Raw genomic sequence first — 22,737 nt, 5'->3', positions numbered from 1 at the left:
ATTGACAAAATAATTAATAATTAAATAACTATTACTAGTAGTAAACGTATGATTCAGAATTTCAAATTAAGGTATTTGAAATTTTTTAAAATTTATTTTTTCTTAAAAACTTTAAACTTAACCTATAAATCCAAGCCCATCCAAGCCCCTTGGCCTAGCGGTAAAGGGTGCTGGATACCGCGTCCATCCTGGAGGTCTCGAGTTCGAACCCTGGGTGGCGTAATTTGTCTTTCCTCCTTGTTATAGGAGTTGATTTGTAATTTCCTCCTTCATATATATGATATAAATATATGAAGTTAATTTTAAAAAAAAAAAAAACCTATAATATCACAAACTTAAATAGTTATTGAATTTTTTTCATTGGCAATAGAATTCAACCACAATAAAATGAGATTTTAAACTTTAAACTTAACATATAATATCACAAACTTAAATAGTTATTGAATTTTTTTCATTAGTAATAGAATTCAACCACAATAAAATGAGATGGATGTTGGATTGGCAAAATAATCTAATTGGCAATATAAGGTAAATAATGTTACGCCATGTATTTACTTAAATTAAAAAATATTTTCTTCTTCTTTTTTCCTAAATTTAACGTTTTATCCATTCTAAGGTTGAGAAGATACTCATTCTAAAATTGCCTCCCTCTCCCGGACGTCACCACGGTTTGGGAACGTGTGGTTCCGCCCTCCTCTCCCGGACGTCACCACGGGTTCGGGAACCGGCGGTTCACGGTTCGGAACCGCCGGTTCCGGTTCAAGATTTTCTTGAACCTGAACCGGCCCGTCGTAGCTTGGACGGTTCCGGTTCCTAAACCGTGAACCGGCGGTTCACGTCAAGGTCCGGAACCGCCGGTTCCTGATCGGTTCCGGGCCGGTTCGGCGGTTCATGTTTATTTTATTTTATTTTTGTTAAAATTATAATTCAAGTAAAAAATTTAAATATACTTGCATAAATAAAATTAGAATAATGCGATGTACAAATACAATTTTATTGATACAAATTTCAACTATATTACAAATTACAACTTTAAAATTATAAATTACAACTTAAACTTTACAAATTACAACTTAAAAATTATAAATTACAAAAGACTTAAAGTCTTGATTACAATTTACATATTCGAAACAAATGAGAGAAAAAAGAAATAAAGGAAAAGGACTTGAGCTCAACTTAAATTTAAAATTTAAGTTGAGATGCCTACGACGAGATGAAGACATGATATTGATGTAAATTGAAAGTGGAGAATAGAGAGTAGTGTGATTGTGTGAATATGATAACGTAAACAACGTCAGTAAATTATGAGCGCAAATAACATAAACAGCTTGAGCAATTAGATAGAATGAGGATAGAGAATAGAGAAATTAAGATTGAGAAGAGAAAGATTTGTTAACACAAGAATGGGTTGAGTAGAAATGAAGAGGAAGGGGTATTTATAGGGAAAAATGTGATTAAATTAAATTTTAAAAAAATTCAAAAATTCAAATTTTTGAAAAACCGGTGGTTTTTTGGACGGAATTGCCGGTTTCATGAACGGTTTCTGACGAAAACCAGCTGTTCCGCTGACGGTTAATGAAAAGGCTAGTGTGTAGGTCGAAAATAGGCCTGAAAAGCTGTCGGAACCGTCGAACTGCCGGTTCAGAACCGGCGGTTCCGACGAAACAAGCGGTTCAAAACCGGCGGTTACGGTTTGCAAATAATTGGAACCTGAATCGGCCAGGGGGAACCGGCGGTTCCTGTCACGGTTCGAACCGTCGCCGCCGGTTCCGGGCCGGTTCGTCCGGTTCGGTTCTGTTTGGGGACGTCTCCCCCGGCGTATGCAACACCGAGAATATCTGACATGTAAGTTAGGTTCCGATTTATACTACTCCCTTTGTCACTTAAATTTTAAAACATTTTGACCGAGCACGGGATTTAAGAAATCTAATAGAAAATGAATTGAAAAAGTTAATGGAGAGTGGGTACTACTTTTATATACTAGTTTTATAATAAAATGTGAGTTGAAATGAGTTAGTGGAATATGAGGTCTACTATAAAAAAAAGGTAAAAAGTGAAATGTGACAAATTTTGTGGGACAGACGAAAATAGAAAAATGTGACAAAATTTAAGGCACGGAGGGGGTACGATTTAGAGTTTTGATTTGTTACGATTTAGAGTTTTAATTTCTAAGTTAGACTTTTAATTTATAAAAGTTTGTTTATGTGTTTCGGGACGCATTTGTTACTTACATTCACCATGGACGTACACGATAATAATGGATTGAAAATATATATTGACGGTGACAGTTTTTGCAACACCAAGAATGACCTCGATAAATTGGGTATCTTTACATTAAGGATGAAGTGCAAAAGTAATGCACTATTTTTTTTAACACTACAACTACTTGGAAGTATATAAGGCTAAAATAATATAGTTAAAGGGTAAACTCAGAGATATCGAACACAGGGAAGTACAAAAGTTGCACTATTTTTTAACACTACAACTACTTGGAAGTATATAAGGCTGGAATAGTATAGTTAAGGGGTAAACACAGAGATATCGAACACATGGAATACGATCACAGATTGACTACCAAATAGTAGTCTTCTATCACTATTTGGACACATAGTTAGGGTTTGATTTAACTAAGAAAAACAGTACTCCTTCCGTCCCATAATAGTGTTAGGTTTAGTATACTGAAAAGCATGTTTCGAGCAAATTCGCACGAATAGGAATCTTGCTTGTATACGGAAAAACTCTATAATCCACTTTTAACCCGATTCAGTATTATTCGAGCAGTTTGCACGAATAGAATCAGTATATTATTACATTGTGTTTACTTGTGCGTTTATACTATGTTTTATAAACATTTAAATGCATAAGAAGTAAACAAAGCCTAAGTCTTTTGCTTAGTAGACTGGTCGTGGGCTGCGCTCACTTTAAGGTACTACAGTCGGTTCTAAGCAATGCTTTGCAAAAGAAAACGAAGAATTTCACAACCTAGATAGGCTTTGGCTACCTATTGTGAAAGGTTGCAATGTCAGTCCGATTATTTCTAAGCCTTATTGAAATAAGATGACGTTGGTGTGGTATAGCACTGAATGGATCTAACAGCAAGACGTGTCTTTATGCTATCTACTGAAAGACGAGGTCTTGATAAATATCTATTTCTTAATCAATGTACGTTAGCATTGAGCATACGATATTGAGTATCTACTACTTTGACTTACCAAAGGTGCGGGTTTTTCGTCACCCAACGATCCAGGTATATTGGGTAGTGGTGATCATTATCTAGCGGTGCTAGGATTGCTATTATGTTGAATCGTGCGCGAGGTGAGTCTCGTTTGATAATGTCCTCAAGAGGAGCTTGAACAAGGTTTTATTATTCGGAAACTGGCCAGTTGGAATTTAATTATTCCATGAATAATAAATAAGTGTTTCTTGCTAAGTCTACTCTTGGAATTAATAAGATGTTAATTAATTAAGTCCATAGCAGACTTTAATTAATTAATGGACATTTGTATCTTAAGCGCGGGAAATAAATAATAAATAAAATAGAAACCCGGATTACTTATAATTTCGGATTTGGATGGGGAGTTCAATATTACGTCTGAAGTGGCTGCTCGTAATATTCCAATATAAGCTTGTATTAAATTGTGGGTTCAATTTAATTAGTAAAAGGCTAATTGGGGGAGCCCATATCCAAAACCTTCCATAGATCCCTGACTCGGCCCAATATGTAACTATTATAAATAGGAGAATAAAGGAGACATAAAACACAATTTTTTCATGAAAATTTTCGCTCACTCTAATTATTAAGAGGGGGACGATTTTTTTCATTGAATTTCTCCTTCGTGAGATCTTCAGCTCCTCATCCATGAGAAAGTTCTGTCTTCTTTATTCGAGTCCTAGTGTTTCGATAAGATTAGCCCACACTGATTTCGGAATACAGTTCGGGACACCAGTCAGCAGATCCGTGGTCTAGTAATGAAGATCATCGTGGAGAAGGCGCGAGCAATCGACGATTCTTTGGAGGATCAAATCGGTAACTCTAAACTGTAGAATTCATGTTTAGGATTTATATTCTATGAGCATGAATTATTTGCGTTCTCGCATGTAATTCTGTGTTAACATGTGAATTGATTAATCCCATAATCTGTCAAATAGATCCTACGTCTGGTTTATTTGTTTTGTACAAGTCTTCCGCTGTGCAAGGGGCTATAAAACCCCTACAAATAGATGTCACACTTTTATTTTTAGTTTGTCCCACAAAAGATGTCATATTTTCATTTTTTTGAAAAAGTTCTCTCTCACATGAATATAAAAATTATATTTTCTCTCTCCATTTAACACACAAAACAAAACCTCATAAAATCGCGTGCCGTCCCACAAGTATGACATCTTTTATGGGACGGGGGGAGTAAATAAAAGCAAGTAAAGAAAGTAATTAAACGAAAGCAGTAAACACGATCGCAGTTTCACAAGTAAGGTTTATATAAAACACAGTTATGATATCCTAGCATAGTTCATGTTTAACTATAACGAGTCACATAAGTATTGTCCATATGGTACAAAGTAGATTACACATTAAGATCGTCAATCTTAAATTAGTAACTCCAAACAGTTCAATTAGACCCTAAAGATGTCCTCCCTCTCAATTAATAGTACCTTTTTCAGGGGGAATTAATTGTAGTTTTAACTAAGTCCGTCTAACATGCAAATCCTCTATCGATTACTTTGCAAGCCAAGAAATCATCATAAAATGTGTCACTCAAACATGAAGCATTATCGAACAAGTTAGAATAAAGCAAACATGACTAAATTATCTTGGAACTTCTGAAAATAGAAAAATGACTCAATTAATACAGCACAAAGAGAGTACAACCTAAGATTAGAGTCATTACAACCTTCATTCTTCACATATCAGAAATTGGAAAACCACCATACCCAACAACACCATCAGAATGTTCATGATACTGGTTTTGTTTTGTAATTTCTCGACAACAACTTCGAGAGCTTCAAGTTCTTCAATCTTTAGGATAGTTTTTCTTGAAGCACATCCTCCAATATTGTCTTAGAATAGAGTTGTTTTTTTTGAATTTGACATTGACATGGTAGTAGAGGTCCTATCCGGAATTGCTCAAAAAGTTGAGTGCACGGCTCGGGTGACTCTAGCAGTTGGGCACACGTCTTGGGTTACTCAAGAATTGGGGGACACGGTCACTTCTAGCACTGCACAGAGCCGTCTACGCGACCCTACTTTGGAACGCACTTGCCAGGCTCTTGATAAATGATGCAATTTTTATTAGCAATAAATAAACCTGCAAGTATACATAGTATATATAGTATAGTTAAAGGCCATTACCGGATATCGAACACAAGGAAAACGATCAAAGAGTGTCTATCTTCTACTAGGTTTCTTCTACTATTTTGAGAAACAAAGATTTTTGGGTTTTTGAAAGTAAATTTGTGAAAATAAAGAAAACAAGTAAACAAATGCAGATAAAATTACAAAGAAAAACCAGATGAGATGAGAGAATTACAGGGATGTGCTTTCACAATTATGGTTTATACAAGTTCCAACTACAACACCCTAGCACAATTCATACTTTACTAGAACGAGTCACATAAATATTGTCCATGAAGCACAAAGTGGATTACAGACACTAGGGGCGTCAATCCTAGATTTGCAACTCCTAAAAGCTCCTAAGACTCCTAAAGTTCTCGCTCTCTATTAACAGCGTCGTTTTAAGGGAAGCTAATTGTAACGTCAACTAAACTCTTCTAACTCGCAAACCTCCTCTCACGATTATGTTGCAAGTCAATTGATCATCATAGAATGTGTCACTCAAACATGAAGCAATTATCGAACACTTAGAGTAGAATCAAAGTAACGAACAAAACAGATATTAAATAAATAGGAATTGTATAAACCAAAGTCGTTACTAACACATCCCTAGAATTCTATGAGTTTAGTTACACATGATTGAATAAGTTAAAAAACATAGTTTATGGGGAAAACATAGAAAATGTGAAAACTAAAGCAGTAAAACCCAAAGGTTGAATCTTGTAGTCTTGACCTTCTCTTGAATCCACTCTTCAAACACCTTGGATCTCGATAAACATTGGAAGGAACTCTAAAATATTATGCTCTGGAAATTATGCAACAAAAGGTTCCTTTGATGAAGCTTGAGGGGGTATTTATAGCCTCAGGGTCGAATTCCTCCATATGGTAAATCTTCATCACAGTATGGTAAGTCTTAGAGAGAAAATAGGGCAATTTCTGTGCGCCGCCTTTTCCCAGTGGGCCGCTGCATTTTGTTTAGCGGTCGCTGCAAATCATCCCTTAGCTTCTGTCACTCGATCAGCAGTCGCTGCACTTGTTTCAGCGATCGCTGGCAATCACTTCGTACCTATTGGATCTAAATCAGTGGTCGCTAGGCGTGTTCATCTTTTCACCTCTAATTTTCCGAAGCAGACCGCTACAGGAACAGCGGTTGCTAGCTAAGGTGCAACGAACCGCTAGCTGGCTCGAATACTCCAGATTTCCATCGTCGACCTTTTGTTATCTTTTTAGGCTCTATTTTGCACATTTCTCACAAAACACGTCAAAATACAAAAATAGATGAAATATGCAAATAATGGACATATAATGCAACTTTGACATTCAAAACGGACCAAACAATAGCCTTAAAATAATGTAAAATCCGAGCGAAGTAATGTATAATACTCCCTCCGTACCCAAAGAGTTTGAATGCAAAATTGGTAAAGTAAGAGAGGTAGAGAGAAAAACTAATTAAAGTATTGTTAGTAGAAAATGTGTTCCACTTCATTAGAGAGAAAAAAGTTTCCAAAATTGAAAAGCGCATATTCTTGTGGAACGGACTAAAAAAATGCATATTTTTGTGCGACGGAGGAAGTACAAACTAGAGGCGGACCTGCCTTGAGGCATGGGAGATCCATGGAACCCCCAACCATTTGACCATTTACTATATATATATGGATTATAAATATGCAATTGCTAGATTAGTAGGTTAGGGAAGGTTCTGGCGACCAAATTTACATTGGAACGAAACCCTCTAGTCTAACCTTTCTGTATTTGTTTATTAATTAATTCATTTATATAATTCTCATTACCTAATACTTCCTCCGTCCCATAATAAATGTCACAATTTCTTTTTTAATTTGTGCCATAAAAGATATTCTAGTTTCATTTTTGAAATAAGTTTTCTCTCACATTAATATAAAAATTATATTTTCTCTCTCCATTTAACACACAAAACAAAACCTCCTAAAATCCGGTGTCATCCCACAAAATGTGAGTGGGTGACATCTTTTATGGGACGGATGAGTAGTAATTAATTTTATTTTTTTTATTGGCGTTTTCTTTTAAATTTTCTCTACTTATTCATTTATCTATTTATTAATTCATTTTTATGATTATCACAGTTAATTAATTAGTAATTGAGTTATTTATATATATTTTTTATTTTCTCTGTAAATTTTGTTTGTTTTTTCATTTTTTGTAAATATTGTTATTCTTTAATGATAAAGTGGATAAAGTATGAAAGATAAAGAGAAAATATGAATATAATAGAAGATAGAAAGATAAAAGGTGAATAATAAATTAGGAGTGTCTTCCCATTTTTAGTGTGAGACTCATTTTAGTGGACGGACGAAAATGAAAAGATGATACTATTTTTTATGGACAGAGGAAGTAGTGATTTGGACCCCAGTATCAAAATCCTGCGTCCGCCACTTATACAAGCTAATACTCTAGCATGGCAAGAGATTTTAATCATGGAAGTTGTGGCATGAAACGGAAATGGAAGAGAATGATGACATAGCGGGCAAGGGAAAGGCCTCCATTGTAAATGTCCTTGAGGTAGAGATTCTCACGGTTCCGGAACCGGCGGTTACGGTTAGAAACAGTTGGTTTCGGGTTTTCGAAATTGTCGAACCGGAATTGAACCGCAACCGAACCGCGAGGGTGTTTCGCGGTTACGATTTCGGTTTTGGTTTGGAACCGCCGAAAAATCGCCAGTTTTTTACGGTTCCGAACAACCGGTTTTTGGTGATTTTTTGCTGTTTCGGCTCAGTTTTATGGTTTTCCGACGGTTTTTTGGGGTTCCGGTCTGGAACTCCTTGTAACCGGTGGTTCTGGCACGGTCAGTGGCGGACACAGTAGTACAGAATGGAGGGCTTAAGCCCCTGCCAACAAGTTATTTTCTTCTCTTTTTTCTACTTCAAAGCTTTTTGAAAATTTCAAAAGCAAGCTCCAGCCCATGTCAAGATAGGGCCATTGAAGACTAAATCAACAAAAATTTAATGGTAGGAAGGGCTGAATTTAACCTGCAAATTGAAAACGTAAAGAGAAAAATAAAGAAAGAAAATGGCCGCCCAAATGTAAACATACGAAGGAAGAAGATGACATCTGACAATCAATATAGAATTATTATATTATAAAAGGTTTGGGAAAATTTAAGTGATGCTTTATTGATTGATGTGCCTTTGACATTTATTGACTTTACTTAAAAGAAATACTATATCTATTATATTTCTATAATAAATCACATTAATTTACTAAAAAAACAAAAAAATCGATGTCGATCAATAGTTTGTGGGAAATTTAGTGGCTCAACTTATTCCCACAAAATCAGTTAAAATTTGTCATTAGCCAATTTTGATTTTTAAGTTCAGTTTTTCTTGATTTTTATTTTTATTCAATTATGTAAGCATTATTTTTTTTAATTCTTTATATTTACTTTATTATGGAAATATGAGAATAAAATATAAAAAAATAAGCATCGGATGTATAATAATATAATTTATATAAAGTTGTACTCCCTTCGTTCCTTATTAACAGATGCATTTCTTTTCGGCACGAGGTTTGAGAGTAGTGAGTTAAATGGATGGTGAGAAAAGTAAGAGAGATGAAGAGAGAATAAAAGAAGAGTTATAATTACTTTTTGCCAAAAATAAAAATGACTCAATTTACTTGGAACTTCTCAAAATAGAAAAATGATTCTATTAACATGGAACGGAGGGAGTATAATTTATTAAAAAATAATTAATTTATGATTATTTTGCTTGACTTAAAAATGTTAGGGTTAAAATTTTTTATGCCAGGTTATAGATATTTTGAAGTAGATTCAAATCATAATACAGTTTTCAAAAAATATATAATTCAATCTATGTAAATACATATATATCAAACAATAACAAATATAAATACAACATAAATAGTTTTAATATTTTGCTTAAAGCGAAATTTCTATAATTTTATATGGTTTTTATTTAGAGTTAAGTTAAGAAAGGAAAAATAGAGAGAATGTCAAAAAAGAAAACGAGTTATCTTAAATGGATCATGGAGAATATTATTTTTTCATATACTAATGAAGCCCCTGCCAAAAAATATTTCTGCGTCCGCCACTGGGCACGGTTTCGGTTCCGAAATTTCGGAACCTGAACCGAACCATGGTTTCAGTTCCATTTAAATCTCACAGTTCTGATTCAAAATCGTAACCGCCGATTACGATTTTGTGGTTAACTGCCCGAACCGTAAATATTGGGGATATCTACCTTGAAGACACACAAAAGGAATCATACATCTCCAATATTATTAAGAACCTTTTTTCTTGTACTGTTGTGAGCTCAACGGTCACTAAGCAAAAGACCATAAAAGATAGTGTAACTTGTTTGAAATTTGAATCAAAATTTGCAGCCACCAAAAACTCTACTATGTCTGATAATGGAGGCTCAGAAAACAGGGTTGAGCTTGAAGCAGAAGAAGAGCGACAAACAACGTTTCAAGAAGAGAAGCCCTCTTCAAAATCTCAATGCCCTTCATTTTCCCAAATCCAACACTAAAATTACCTCAAACCAATCTTCTGCTGCTGCTGCTCCTCGAAATGGTTGTTTGAGAATTTTACTTTCCTCAAACTCATCTTCTGATGCTTCATTGCCTTCCTCTTCTTTGGACAGAAAGCCCAGATCTTTGCCCAAAGTAGGAAGCAATTTCCATCTGAAATCGTTCAGATCGAAAGAGAATGAGTTTCCCAGGAAACCCATTTCCGATAAACCCAAGCGGAAGCAGCAGTTCTTTGTCGGGAGGGGAAATGGCAAATCTAAGACAAATCCCATTTCTAAAACTGCTCAAATGTCGAAGATTTCTTGTGGTCGGGGGAATTCAGTGAAGAAGGGTGCTGAAGAATTGGAGGGAAAGAAGTTGAGGAGCTATCGAGAAATTGGATTGAGTGAACAGCCATTGATGAGTTTAAATCCAGTGGGGAGCTCAGGTGTTCGAAGAAATGCCGCAGAGGAGTCGGGTTCGAGTACAGCAAATGGTGGGAATGGCAGCGCTACTTCAGTGAAAACGCCTCCAGTAGAGATCTCAGTGTCTCCTGAGATCCAATCCAATATGATGGTTTTGAAATCAGCTGCAACTCCGGTTTGCTACGGTACAGGCCACCTTCTATCTGGTGTCACTGATAAAAGGAAGTGCCAGCGAAGAGGGAGTTTGCGAGGAGGTTGTGACAAGGTTAATCTCTTTAATGAGGTGAATGATGAGAATGTGGTTGGTGATTTGCAGGATCCTCTGATGATTCCTTTGCCTAGTGAGGCTTCCGTGCGCTGGCTGTTGTCTCCGTGCAACGAGGGGGGCGAGGATCAGGGAAGTGACTCGAAGAATAAGCTTGAAGAGTGTGAAATCAGTTGTGGTAATTACTCTCTCTCGCCTTCGACACTGTGTGGAAATGTATGTGAGTTAGGATGTGACGACGGTGAGTTTAGAGGTAGTGGTAGTATAGATGATGTAGCAAATCGAACGAAAGCTGGAATTTTTAAGCTTTCTCGTCAACAAAATTCTGATCGTGACAATAAAATATGTGATGCTTTGTTTGCTGCTACCCCCAATTCGATTTCTAACGGTAACAATGTCAGCTTAGGGGAGGGGAATAGTTCAGTAGTCTCTTTAGGTTGTTTGAGTAGTGGAAATCTCATTCAGACACCAAACTCTATGTGCAGCTCATACGAGTGTATTCGAGGGTCAAATGTGGAGGCAAATCAGACGAGTGTTGTCCAGTTTGAGCTTGATTCAATAACAGAATCTCTAGATGCAGTCAGCTTCTCATCTAGATGTGAGACGTTCCCATATGCAGGGTTTGATTCATCTTCTCGTTCTGCTGTCCCCGTTCAGCTTGAGAAAAATGTTTGTTCTTCGGAGTCGAGTTCCACATTAGAGAACTTAAGACTGAACCAGATCAAGATATCCTGGAGAGATGGGATAGAGTGCAGCATAGACGAGCGCGATGAGTTTGATTGCTTCCCGTGCGTGTCAGATGAAGAGATTGGGGGTTCTTATCAGCAGCTCAAACCATACAAAATGTGTCATTCATCTAAAGAAAAAGATTTGTGGATGGATAATGATGTATCACCCATTCGTCTTGAGTACGAACCTTGCATTTGTGCAGCACGCAAGGATAAAGCAACAAAGGATAGAATAGACTCGTGTGCTGAGTCGATATGCACCAATGGGGGTGACTTGGCCGTCTCTTGCGATTCGGATTGGGAAAATATCCAGGACACTCGGGTCAAGTAGTCACAACTGCAAGTAAGTTGATTCGTACTTTTTTCTCAGATTTAGCATTGTTAGAGAGCTTGATTTCACTTTTACTACGGCTCAATGTCCTCTCTAGGATTGGGGAAAAATACAGAAATAACAATCGAAAATATCGAATTTTCGATATACCGTGATTTTCGGTACGGTATGATACCTTATCGAAAGATTTCGATAAGATAACAGTATGAATTTTCATATACCACGGTACACCGCTGCGTACCGAAATTCGGTATACTTATATCGTAAATTAAGGAATATACCGTAAAATATAAATATAATTATGTATAAAATATATTTTGAAATATAAATATAATTTTGAATAAAATATATTTAATATATTTTTAAAATTATATAATATAAATAATATTCTAAAAACTCAAATTATCGATTTTCATTGATGTTGAAAGGCAGGTATACCGCAAAAGTACGGTATACCGAATTTTCGGCATACTATTTTGGTAAAGTAAAGGTATGATTTTTTCGCATACCGAATTTAAGTGAGGTATATGGTATTGTGGTTTCGGTAAGGTATACTGTACCTACCCACCACTAGTCCTCTCTGACTCTGCCTGAAACTGTTTTTGCAAAGTTTATGATGAAATGTGAGGAGATACTCATATGATGTGAGTTGCACCATTTGAAATAGATATATAAGCGCTTATGTGAAGATAATGAAAATCTAACATATTAATTGAAATGAAAATTTATGTGTGTGAATTGCAACATTTGTCAGCATATTGTTAACTTATGGCATTGAATCAAAAGTAGCAGGACATGGGCCAAAAGCGATTTGTCTGAGCAAAAAAGCAAGCAAGTGAAGTGCAGTTGGAAGCAATGGCGATGAATGAAAGACAGTCCTCGTTAATCAGCATACTGAGTTAGATCCCTCTTAACTCTACGTCACTTCATCTTTACCGTCTCATCGCCTTCTTTCTTACCGCCGTTTAACTTATTTGAACCATGTGCTCTCGTTGAGGAAGAGAGGCTATGTTGGAGCTATTCATTTCTTCATTGAGATGCAAATGTATTTGTTGTTATACTTGAATCTACAATATTCTACATTACTGTTGTTCTTGTTGAATTTAACCCTTTATTACTTCATTGGGGGAAAAAGTAAATGAAGCAAAGGGATAATGTGTAGAAAAATCAAGTATGTGTAGTGCAATTTAGTAAAACAAAAAAGAAAAGTATAATAACTTTCGGATTTTTCCCCCTTTAAGTTAAAATAAATGTACAAGTGTTTTTTTATCTCTCAAATAATAGCAAATTCAAAATCATTTCACGTGTTTAGATAATGTCAAAAGCAACAGCTCAAACATAGCTATCAAAGTATTAGTACTATAATATTGTCTAATCTTATGGGTTTCCATCTCAGGTAGCCATGGTCTGAATTAGTAATAATTTTGAATGACGATCACAAAAGATTATTCTTCCAACGTGACTCGGCACACAGAACAAATCCCACTAATGGAGATGATCAAATTGCTTTTTTTTTTTAAAGAAAATGTTCGATCCGAAATGGTCAATCATGTGTCAATCAATTCTTCATGCCTCTTGGAACATTTTATGTTATACTAATAATAATCACTTTTAAAACAAAATTGAGCCAAACAATTGTCACAGTACTCCCCCGTCCGCGAATAGGAGTCATGGTTCACTTTTACCATAAATGGTAATAGAGTCTCACATTCCATTCACATTTCATTTAAAACTAATATATACAAGTGAGACTCATTTTCCACTAACTTTTTTTCCACTCACTTTCTTAACATTTCTTAAAACTCGTGACGCCAAAAAATTAGACTCCTAATGACGGACGGAGGGAGTACTTAATAGTAGTGAGAATTGTTATTTTTAAGAACATTTATATATATCATAATAGTAATTCGTCACTTTAATTCGAATTAACTGCGCTTTTTCTGAACAATGGCCACTTTTTATTTGAAAATTGTCACTTTATTTGTAAGAATTTTAATACAGCCAGTTTTGTTGGGCGTAAATTACTCCCTCTCTTTTGTTTCATATTAATTATGTCATTTTTATTTTTTTAAGGAAAGTAACCTTCTTTTTATATTCTCTTACTTTATTCACCATCTATTTACGTGTCAAAAATAAATGACTTAGTAATTAACAAGAAACGGGGAAGTATGATGATTCTAGCTAGGTCAAAGAGACGGTTGCCCCTCCAACTTGCTTAGGATTTATCAGAACATTATACTTTGTTTATTGAATTCGAGAACCATTCTGTTTAAACAATAGTTAGTAATTGATAATTTTCTACTTGAGCAATAAATTATTGAGGTCGGATGGATTCATCGCCGTAGCAAGAGTCGTGCTCGTTGAATAATAGGATAATTAATGGAATCGAGAAATCTACACTTCAATTATTGCTAGATTATAAATTTATAATTGCGGTCCTCTTCAATAGTAAGGTATCTCTATATACTTATATATACCAGAAAATGAATGAAGGGAGGAGTTTCATGAATTAAATGTGACCTGTATAATACTCTCTCCGTTCCCAAAAAATTGTCAAATTTATAAATGACACGTGTTTTAATGAATAACTAATAAAATGAGAGAGACGGAAAAAGTAAGAGAGAAGAAAACAGTAGTGGAATGAATGAGTATTAGTGGATTGTAGAGTCCACATTATAAATGATGTGTAAGATTATAATTTATTGAAAAACTTTTTATATTTAGACTTTGTCTAGTTTTAGGGGATGACAGGGTCAATGGCAAAACTACTCTATGGGACGGAGGAAGTATATATAATAGGAATAGCATAGCTATGATTTGATCATTGTCCCGTTTTTGTTATTACATATATATGTTTTAAATACCATACATACTACATAATACATTATTATACATAGAAAGTATATATAATTAATTTTTTATTATTAGCAATGCATCTATAGAGTTAAGCATATAGCTATTAAGCTAATCAAAAGGTGAGAACGAAGAAACTTATTTGTTGACAAAGACGGGGAAGACTTACGTACAACTGGAATATAAATAAATATATTGGGCAAACTAATCCTTTTGCATGAATCATGATAAACATTGGAAACTAATTTGACTAAATCCAGAGGGTTAAAATAATTATAGTTATTTTAATGCAAATAGAAGAATAATACGAAATTTATTCCTTCTTTATAAATAAAAAATGTTTCAAATCAGGAGCTAATAATAACAATATGCAGTGCTGTGTCTAACTAAGAACAAGAGGGTAAAAAGAGCCTCAAATACTTTATCCCAAGGTTATGTTTAGTATCCACTTAGAAAAATGATGTTATTAAGAAAATGAGGGTGGATTATGTTGGGGTTTTGTAGTAGAAGACTAGCAAATCAATAAATTCATGTTTGATGGATTGTATGGTTTTAAACATTTAATTGTATATAAATCACAAAATGAGATGGAAACCTAATAGGAGTACATGATTTCTAGAGATTAATGATGCATATCATTTAATTCTCTAAAGAATTGAAAGATTGCTCAATATGTCTTCGCGTGATCTTCTGATCTGTTTCAAGAACTATTTATTTAAATTTTATTTGGGCAAAGTTTATCAAATAATATACTCCCTCCGTCCCACGAGAATATGCACTTCCAAATTTTGAAAATACTTTCTATTTAATGAGGTGAGACTCATAACTCACTAACAGTACTTTAATTACTTTTTTCTCTCTACATCTCTCTTGCATTACCAATTTTGCGTTAAAACTCGTGTCTAACTCAAAGTGCATATTCTTTGGGGATTGAGGGAGTAAGGGCTTATCCATTAGTTGATTTAATTATCAGTTGATTGAATTGAATAATATAAGTTCAAATTCTAATACTTAATGTTTTCAAACACATTATTTATTAGGATTCATATTCATTGGAATCATTATAACAATAATCATAATTTCAATAACGTTTTTTATGACAAACCAACAACCAGTGTTTTTAGAGTTCATAATTTCACGACAAAAATAGTTTTTTACATTAATCTTCCATCACCTAAATTTTCGAAAAATATGTATATATCATTTTACCATCATCTACATGTGGAGTAACTGTCACCTCTACCAATGCATACAAATACTATAGATCCGTAATCTAAAAATAAAGACTTTTGAAATAATACAAACTTTAATTTAAAAATGATAAAATATAAAAGAGGTTGAGAAACAGTAGTAAAATTAATTTTAATAAATAATGGATAATTAAACTCACATAGTATAATGCGATGAAAATGTTTTAAAAAATAGAAAGTATATTAATTTTGATAGACAGATCCGAATAACAAAAGGTTAAGAACGGAAGTGTTGAATAAAAAAATACTTGCTCCGTCCCACGTTACTTGAGGCATTTTTTTCGGCACGGGATTTAAAAAATTGTGTTTAGTGAGTTAAATAAAGTAGATGAGAGAATAAAGTAAGAGAAAGAAGAGAGAGTGAAGTAAAAGAAAGAATAAAGTATGTGAGATTAGATGTTTTGTTTTTAGCCAAAAAGAAAAATGACTCAAGTAACTTGGGACGAAAGAAGTATTAAGTATATTTCTTCAAATTATCAAATTGTATTAAAAAACCAGTCTTAAAGTTTTTTCTACATATGTTGTATTTTTATTCAAGTCAAGCAAACGATTACGTGTGGTGTGCTTCCAACTCTTATAATATAAAAAGTTTGGAGAAAATTGAAAAAAGACTATCATAATCAAACTCCACCAAACCCATATAGTTTAAATCAACAAAATTCTTCAAGTAATCTAACTAGCTACCAAACAGGAAGAAAACACTAGAAAACCTGCCAAAAAAAAAAGTCGCAGCAGAAAATGGAAGGATTGATTCCATTGGTATACAAGTCACTGAAGAAGAGCCAGACTCGCCGGAAATACGAATGCCTCTCTTCCGGCGCAGCAGCGCAGCCATACAACATCGCCGACTTCTACATGACAGACGACAATCTTGATCGAGAATACATCGGCAGAAGAGGGTCCGCCACACCCGGACCCCATGATACGCAGTCGGGCCACAGTGGGGCCCACCACCGGCGCTGCAGCTCAGTGGTGATCGAAGGCGGTCGTGGTTTTGCATCAGATGGCAGAGCTCATCCTCCCCCTAAGAAGCAAATTGTGAGGTTTAGGAGCCACAGGATGCTGTCATGCATAACTGGTGCATGAACTTTATTTTTAAAGTTAATTCTTTTTTTTCATCTTTCTTTTGAAGTTTTTTTTTTTTTTTGGGTGTGCTGTTGTGTGCATGTAAATACTAGGAAGCTTGTACTTGGAAATGAGTGAAAAGGGCTCTTGCAAAAGCAAGTTTCAAGAATTTATGTTGTTTACTTATTGCTTGATCTCAATACAAGAAGGCTGGAGAATTTAAGAAGAAAAGGTCAAAGCATAAAACAATTATTTGAATGCAACAAAACAATGTTTGATTAATCTTAAATGTAGTTACCCCCAATGTAATGAATAAAAACAAGCTGCCAACTACAAATCTGAGCAGTTGATCTCGACACATGGGATACTTATCATGCCGATTTACAAACAGCAATGTTTGTCTCATTCGACAAAGGCAGGCCATAGGTTGATGCAAACAAGAATCAGATACGAAGTATATATATAACCTCAGAACACGAAACAAAAAGGAACTCTGGTTCAGAGAAACGAGGTTATGGGAAGCTACTGTGTTTCTCTAGCTATAGTCCTAGCTATCGTTCAAGCATCCATTGTTGCTGATGCTGTGCATATGAAGAGTGGTCTTCTTTGCAGCCAATGTAAAGCATGTGACACGGATAAGTGTCCTCCTAGTGATGCATATCCTCATATGACTGCTTTTGATGACTCCTTAATCGCTGGCGCATTGCAGTCTGACTATGTCAAGTACAAAGATAGAGGTGTTTACTGGTGCCTAATGTTATAGGTGGGGTGTCGACTAACAACAACTCCTATTTTGGCTGGGAATCTACCTCTGGTTCAGCTTCTGGCTATTATAGGTAATGCCTAGTTTCATAAACCATGGGTTTGCATATGCACTACATAAACGAATGCTAAGTTTGTTCGAGTTTTCATATAAAAGGTACATAAACAGCATTCATGTACATAGCATCCTATTGATTATACAGCCTAAGCTAATTTACTTTAAATTTGTGGAAGATCAGATTCAGGAACTACATGGATAAATGCTCTGATGAGAGCTATCTTTCAGTAGACAGGCACAGTAGAGTGAAACTACGAGCATTAAAGAAGCTGAGTAATATATCAGAGGCAGACGGGAAATCAGTCAATCCACCCAAGAAACTGAACCACCGTGCATTCAGATTCTGGGTTTCTCATAGTACAGGAAAATGCCTTACGGTTTTTGAGGAGAAGACAGAGAAACGTACTTTAGGGGTTGCTGATTGTGAATTTGATGGCTCTAACCCGTTTCAGCTGTTTGCCTTCCGCTTCCATTACCATAAGGCTTTCTGCTGCTGCGGAAAGTACAATGAGTGATAGATTCATGCAGTGGCAATCGCCATTCAAGCCCAAAATTAGAGCAATCAGTGGATATCTGTAATGATCTGGTTGCTAAATATGTAATGATGAAATTTTACTACTTTGTTGTTTGTTCAACAAAATAAATTTGAGAGAGGAGTGAAGATCAACTCTAACAGCATCACCTTTTCAGGTTTTGTAAAACAGTAGTACATTTCAATTCGCTAATTCTAGGTGGGAAACAAAGCTTGTGAATACTAACAAAGAAATAACTAAGAAATATATGCAAGTTAGCTACCTATAGACCTAGATACAATGGGATGTTGCACCTTTAGTAATGCCAAGCCTGAATTTAGGCATGCACTGCATTAAACTCATGCCCGAGATAATCTACGATTATACAAGCTATGACATATGCAGGTGTGTCTTCTACTAATGACATTATACATACGAGGACTAGCTGGCATAAACAAATCTGCATCCCAGCTCATTCGGGCTCCCAATTGTCATTAAGATAATCTTCACAAACCCCAGTTTGCAGATTTCAAGGCAGTATGATTTCTACTGACTGGCCAGGTGGAGCCGGCTACATCCAAAAGTGCAAGAATATTCCATATGACACGTTCTACAGATGTTGACTTCTGATTTCAACTGTAGGAATCGTTTCTTCCGTGCTCTTAATCTCGCTTAAACATGGGGGCTTGGCTGCTCCGAAGTAAAAGAAAGCCATTATCTTTGACAACTCATCAGCTGTTCGGATTGCTGGAAATGAATAATGAAAAAGTTTAGCTTTTAGCAGGGTAGAGTATCTCAAGTACAGTACAGTATGTAACTGCACCTTTCTCACGGTATAAAATTTTTCCGGCTTTAGTGAAAATAATCTCTGGGAAAACAGATACTTTCAGAGCAGAGACCAAATCAAACTCGGTGTTAGCATCTATTGCAACACACTGTCAACCACAGATGAGCAAGGCATCAACTTCAATACGAAAATATACATGCACAAACACACACACGCCCAAAATAATTAAGCCTGCTTACTCTTGGTGATGGCAGCCTGCAGTTCCATATGATCTGCACAGCTTTATCTATTTCCTCCCGGATCTTTTCATTCTCCTTTGGTCTGAATGTATATTTAAACACTTTCTATAAGGCTATAAGCACAAAATTATTTAAACGGAAAAATGTGCTTTAAAGATAAAGAGTAGACAGTTACAACAATCAAATTTAGTTAATCTAACCTCAAAATCGTCCTATCTATGAATGACTAATTTGAAGCACTTAAAAAATGAAAAAGTATTCTCATATCAAATGCACCACAAATGCTACTATATATAACTGTTGGTGAAGAGTTTGGTTCATACAAACAATTGGAACTCAAAAAGTACCTTTTGTAACGGTTGTGAACAAGAACAACTAAAGGGCTGATGTCCTTATAGATAGCTTCTTCCCACTCTGCAGTTGTTATATCTTTGATCGGACGAATATAATCATCATCCTTCCACACTATTTCATTTTCACTCTCATAATTCTCATCGTCTTCCTTTTTGACATTTTTTATGCTGATCTTGTTGAAGAACTGACCCAAGCTAAAACCCCAGCCATCAGCATCCTCGGGCCAATCTGGATCCTCCTCCTCAACGACAAGAGGGTATTCTGCTAGAAGCTTCTGCATCCTTTTCCTTTTCTCTAGCATATCAGTCTCCTCATCGGCATCATCAGGAATCCTACTCATGACTTCTCTTATCTTCTGCCTCCACTCCTTTCTCTCATTTTCATCCATTACAAATGAATCCTTATCTTCACCATTCCCACCCGATTCTTCTTCGTCGTCGTCTCCATCCCCCTCACCCATCCGTAGCAGTTCCTCCACTTTGGAAACATTTACTCGACTGCCTCGGTTGCTAATATCCTGCTTCGTATTTCAGAACCATATAAGCCACATAAATGCACAGACAGGATTAAGAAAATAATTGAACTTTAAATATTATCATCAGGCAAAAAAAAGTACCATCGGCAGTGGCCTAGTGAATTTCTTTACATGCCTCGTATTAGAGGAACCCATAATGCAGCAACGACTGCTTTGCCGTGTGAGAGAAGTCCCAGAATAAGAAGGAAACCTTATCAAACATCTCTCATGAGCAGGCAAACACGGAACTTGCAGCCGCCATATGCGGTGGTGAATTGGCCCCATTGCATGCAGAGCCATTGAAGAATCTGACTAACACAAGACAAGACAACAAATCTGCAACTGAATCGAGAAAGATGATAAAAAAATATTAATATATCATTAAACAAGTAATCCTTTAAACGTTTGGTTCATTTCTAGCTATAATATAATTTCACCACTCACCAGACAATACAATACGGTAATTACACCAGACAACCCTCTGCAAAAGAATACATAAGCAAATAAGTGGTCCTTCAACATATATGTAGTCAAATACCTAGCTTCAATAGTCCTTTACAATGTGAAAAATCAATATTTACCTGAAAAATGGGTGAAATGCAAGATATAAACAACAAAAGAAAACAAGATGGAGATAAATTACAGAATTATGCCAAAGGAGATTATAATAACTATAGGACTGGCATCGAAGTATAGTAACTTAATCCCAATTGAAATGGCAAGAATTAGCAACAAAATACAGAAAACAATTGCGAGTACGTACTAGTTGAGAATAATTCAGTGAAGTATGAGTTATAAGTTGGGCGTTGCTCAGATACCTTCTTCCCAGTTGAGCTTCAGAAATGTGGTGATGAATTTCAGTAAAACCCCCAAAACCCCCTTACACAGGAAATGGATAATGTGAGGTTTCTTTTTACAGTATTTTTCTTTATTTCAGCATCTTCTGAGAAATTCAATTTATAACCGTTATTTACTCTAAATTGCATTTTCCCGTACATCAAGTAATAACAGCTCTCGAAAATTGCAATTTCCAATTTTGGTTTCTTTGTTTTCTTTTCTGCAGGCCCTAGTTTTGGGCTTGGCCCAAGCAACTGAGCAAGTAATTCGCGGCTACCGATAACTTTCAGGGCATCTTTAGTTAGCCCAGTTAAAAAATTAATATTGTAAGAGCATCTCCAATGGCGGCGAGCGGATAGTCTAGCCGATTTTCGAGCGCTGGACGATCCGCTCGCCGGTCTGCTGGCCGCCATTGCAGGCTCCCGATCGGCGAGCGATCTGCCAGCTCAAATTTTTTTTTTATTATTTTTCGAAACACTATATATACGCGATTTGCACGTCATTTTCATTCGCACCACTTGTTTTAACGAGTTTTCTCTCCATCTTAATTTCTGTACAATAGCAACAACGTGAAATGAGTAACGCGGGTGGTAGTAGTGGTGGTAGTGGTGGTGATACTGAGGAGTACGAACGGCAAATGAACGAAGAGTTGGAGGTCTATACGTCCCGCGAGATAAACCGGTTGATACAAAGGGCCTTGCAGCCGGAGGTACCTCGACCTCCACCCGTTGTCCACCGACAAGCAGTGATTGATCGGGATCACGTAGCTGCACATCAGCGGCTATATGAAGACTACTTTGCAGAGGAGCCGCGGTTTGGGGCGCCTCTTTTCAGGCGGCGTTTTAGGATGCGTAGGGCAGTGTTTATGCGTATCGTTGATGCTTTGGAGCGTCGATATTTGTGTTTCCGGTTCAGGTACGATGCGGCTGGCAGACCCGGCCACACACCTATACAAAAGTGCACTGCGGTAATCAGGCAGTTGGCCTATGGACGCGCGGCAGACATGTGGGACGAGTACCTCCACATCGGTGAGACGACTGCCCTGGATTGTCAAAGTATTTCTGTCAGGGCTTCATTGAAATATTCCGTGATCAGTATCTTCGAAGCCCTACCCCTGAAGAGTGTCAGGATCTGATGCAGATGCACGGGGAGAAGCATGGGTTCCCCGGGATGTTGGGCAGCATAGATTGTATGCATTAGGAGTGGAAGAACTGCCCCGCTGCCTGGAAAGGGTTCTACACGACCGGCTACAAGGGAAAGAATCCCACGATGATCCTCGAGGTCGTAGCTGATTACCGGTTGTGGATTTGGCATGCATATTTTGGGATAGCCGGGTCGAACAACGACCTCAACGTCTTCAACCCGTCGCCCCTTTTCAACGAGCAGTGCCAGGGTGTTGGTCCGGCCATCAATTTTATAGCCAACGGAAACCAGCATGATATGGGCTACTACTTGGCGGATGGGATATACCCTAGGTGGCCCGTCTTTGTGAAGACGATCAGATGCGCATCAGATGAGAGGAAGACCTACTTTGCGGAACGGCAGGAGTCGGCGCGCAAGGACGTGGAACGTGCATTTGGTGTGCTCCAGTCTCGATGGGCGGCAATTAGGGGTCCAACGCGTTTGTGGCATGTCGACTGCATTGCTGATATAATGTACGTCTGTATTATCCTGCACAACATGATTGTCGAAGATGAAGGTGTACAACTGACTAGTTGGGCCAATGACGATGCTAATGAAGCCGGCCCAAGCCACGGCGTGGCCGCCCCCAACGTACGAAGGGGGATTCCTCACGATGAAGTCGGCCACCTCAAGGCACATGCCGACATGCGCCAAGTGGATCCTCATATTCGACTCCAAAAGGATTTAATTGAAGAGTTGTGGGCGCGGAGGACTGCACGTCGTTAGATTTTTTTTAATTAATG

The 22,737-nt window shown here is 36.6% G+C and overlaps 3 protein-coding genes across 10 annotated transcripts; 2 read left to right on the top strand and 1 right to left on the bottom strand.

The window, feature by feature from the left end:
- The first annotated feature begins 9,628 nt into the window (after nt 1-9,628).
- On the top strand, nt 9,629-12,685 carry LOC121742689. Of its 3 annotated transcripts, none has more exons than XM_042135913.1 (2): nt 9,629-11,593; nt 12,374-12,685. In XM_042135913.1, exon 1 carries the CDS (start codon nt 9,734-9,736, stop codon nt 11,579-11,581), a length of 1,848 nt encoding a protein of 615 aa, XP_041991847.1. In that variant the 5' UTR covers nt 9,629-9,733; the 3' UTR covers nt 11,582-11,593; nt 12,374-12,685. The 3 variants fall into 3 exon arrangements, with proteins under 3 accessions (XP_041991847.1, XP_041991844.1, XP_041991845.1); XM_042135910.1 differs by having other exon boundaries at nt 12,371-12,685; XM_042135911.1 differs by having other exon boundaries at nt 12,368-12,685.
- Nucleotides 12,686-16,318: 3,633 nt separating this feature from the next.
- On the top strand, nt 16,319-16,931 carry LOC121741113. Its single transcript, XM_042133807.1, has one exon. It carries the CDS (start codon nt 16,423-16,425, stop codon nt 16,768-16,770), a length of 348 nt encoding a protein of 115 aa, XP_041989741.1. The 5' UTR covers nt 16,319-16,422; the 3' UTR covers nt 16,771-16,931.
- Nucleotides 16,932-18,226: 1,295 nt separating this feature from the next.
- Nucleotides 18,227-20,918, bottom strand: LOC121742496 (thioredoxin-like fold domain-containing protein MRL7L, chloroplastic). 6 transcript variants are annotated; one of them, XM_042135638.1, is made up of 7 exons: nt 20,794-20,918; nt 20,420-20,456; nt 20,078-20,317; nt 19,455-19,981; nt 19,108-19,189; nt 18,905-19,016; nt 18,227-18,828 (listed from the first exon to the last, which is right to left on the bottom strand). In XM_042135638.1, the coding sequence occupies exons 3-7, from the start codon at nt 20,273-20,275 to the stop codon at nt 18,692-18,694; spliced, it is 1,056 nt and encodes a 351-aa protein (XP_041991572.1). In that variant the 5' UTR covers nt 20,276-20,317; nt 20,420-20,456; nt 20,794-20,918; the 3' UTR covers nt 18,227-18,691. The 6 variants fall into 6 exon arrangements, with proteins under 6 accessions (XP_041991572.1, XP_041991577.1, XP_041991578.1 ...); XM_042135643.1 differs by having other exon boundaries at nt 20,078-20,283; XM_042135644.1 differs by having other exon boundaries at nt 19,455-19,978; nt 20,794-20,916.
- Between the last annotated feature and the right edge of the window lie 1,819 nt (nt 20,919-22,737).

Source organism: Salvia splendens, chromosome 7 (assembly GCF_004379255.2).
Source record: "Salvia splendens isolate huo1 chromosome 7, SspV2, whole genome shotgun sequence".
Taxonomy (NCBI): Eukaryota; Viridiplantae; Streptophyta; class Magnoliopsida; order Lamiales; family Lamiaceae; genus Salvia; species Salvia splendens.
This window is presented reverse-complemented; position numbering and strand designations above follow the sequence as displayed.

Bases quoted from the DNA above. Each gene is read 5' to 3' on its own strand.
- LOC121742689 (XM_042135913.1), top strand. From the start codon at position 9,734: ATGGAGGCTCAGAAAACAGGGTTGAGCTTGAAGCAGAAGAAGAGCGAC.
- LOC121741113 (XM_042133807.1), top strand. From the start codon at position 16,423: ATGGAAGGATTGATTCCATTGGTATACAAGTCACTGAAGAAGAGCCAG.
- LOC121742496 (XM_042135638.1), bottom strand. From the start codon at position 20,275: ATGGCTCTGCATGCAATGGGGCCAATTCACCACCGCATATGGCGGCTG. The intron at 19,982-20,077 runs GTACTTTTTTTT...TGAAATACGAAG, and splicing joins TCACTAGGCCACTGCCGATG to CAGGATATTAGCAACCGAGG. The intron at 19,017-19,107 runs GTAAGCAGGCTT...TGTGGTTGACAG, and splicing joins GCAGGCTGCCATCACCAAGA to TGTGTTGCAATAGATGCTAA.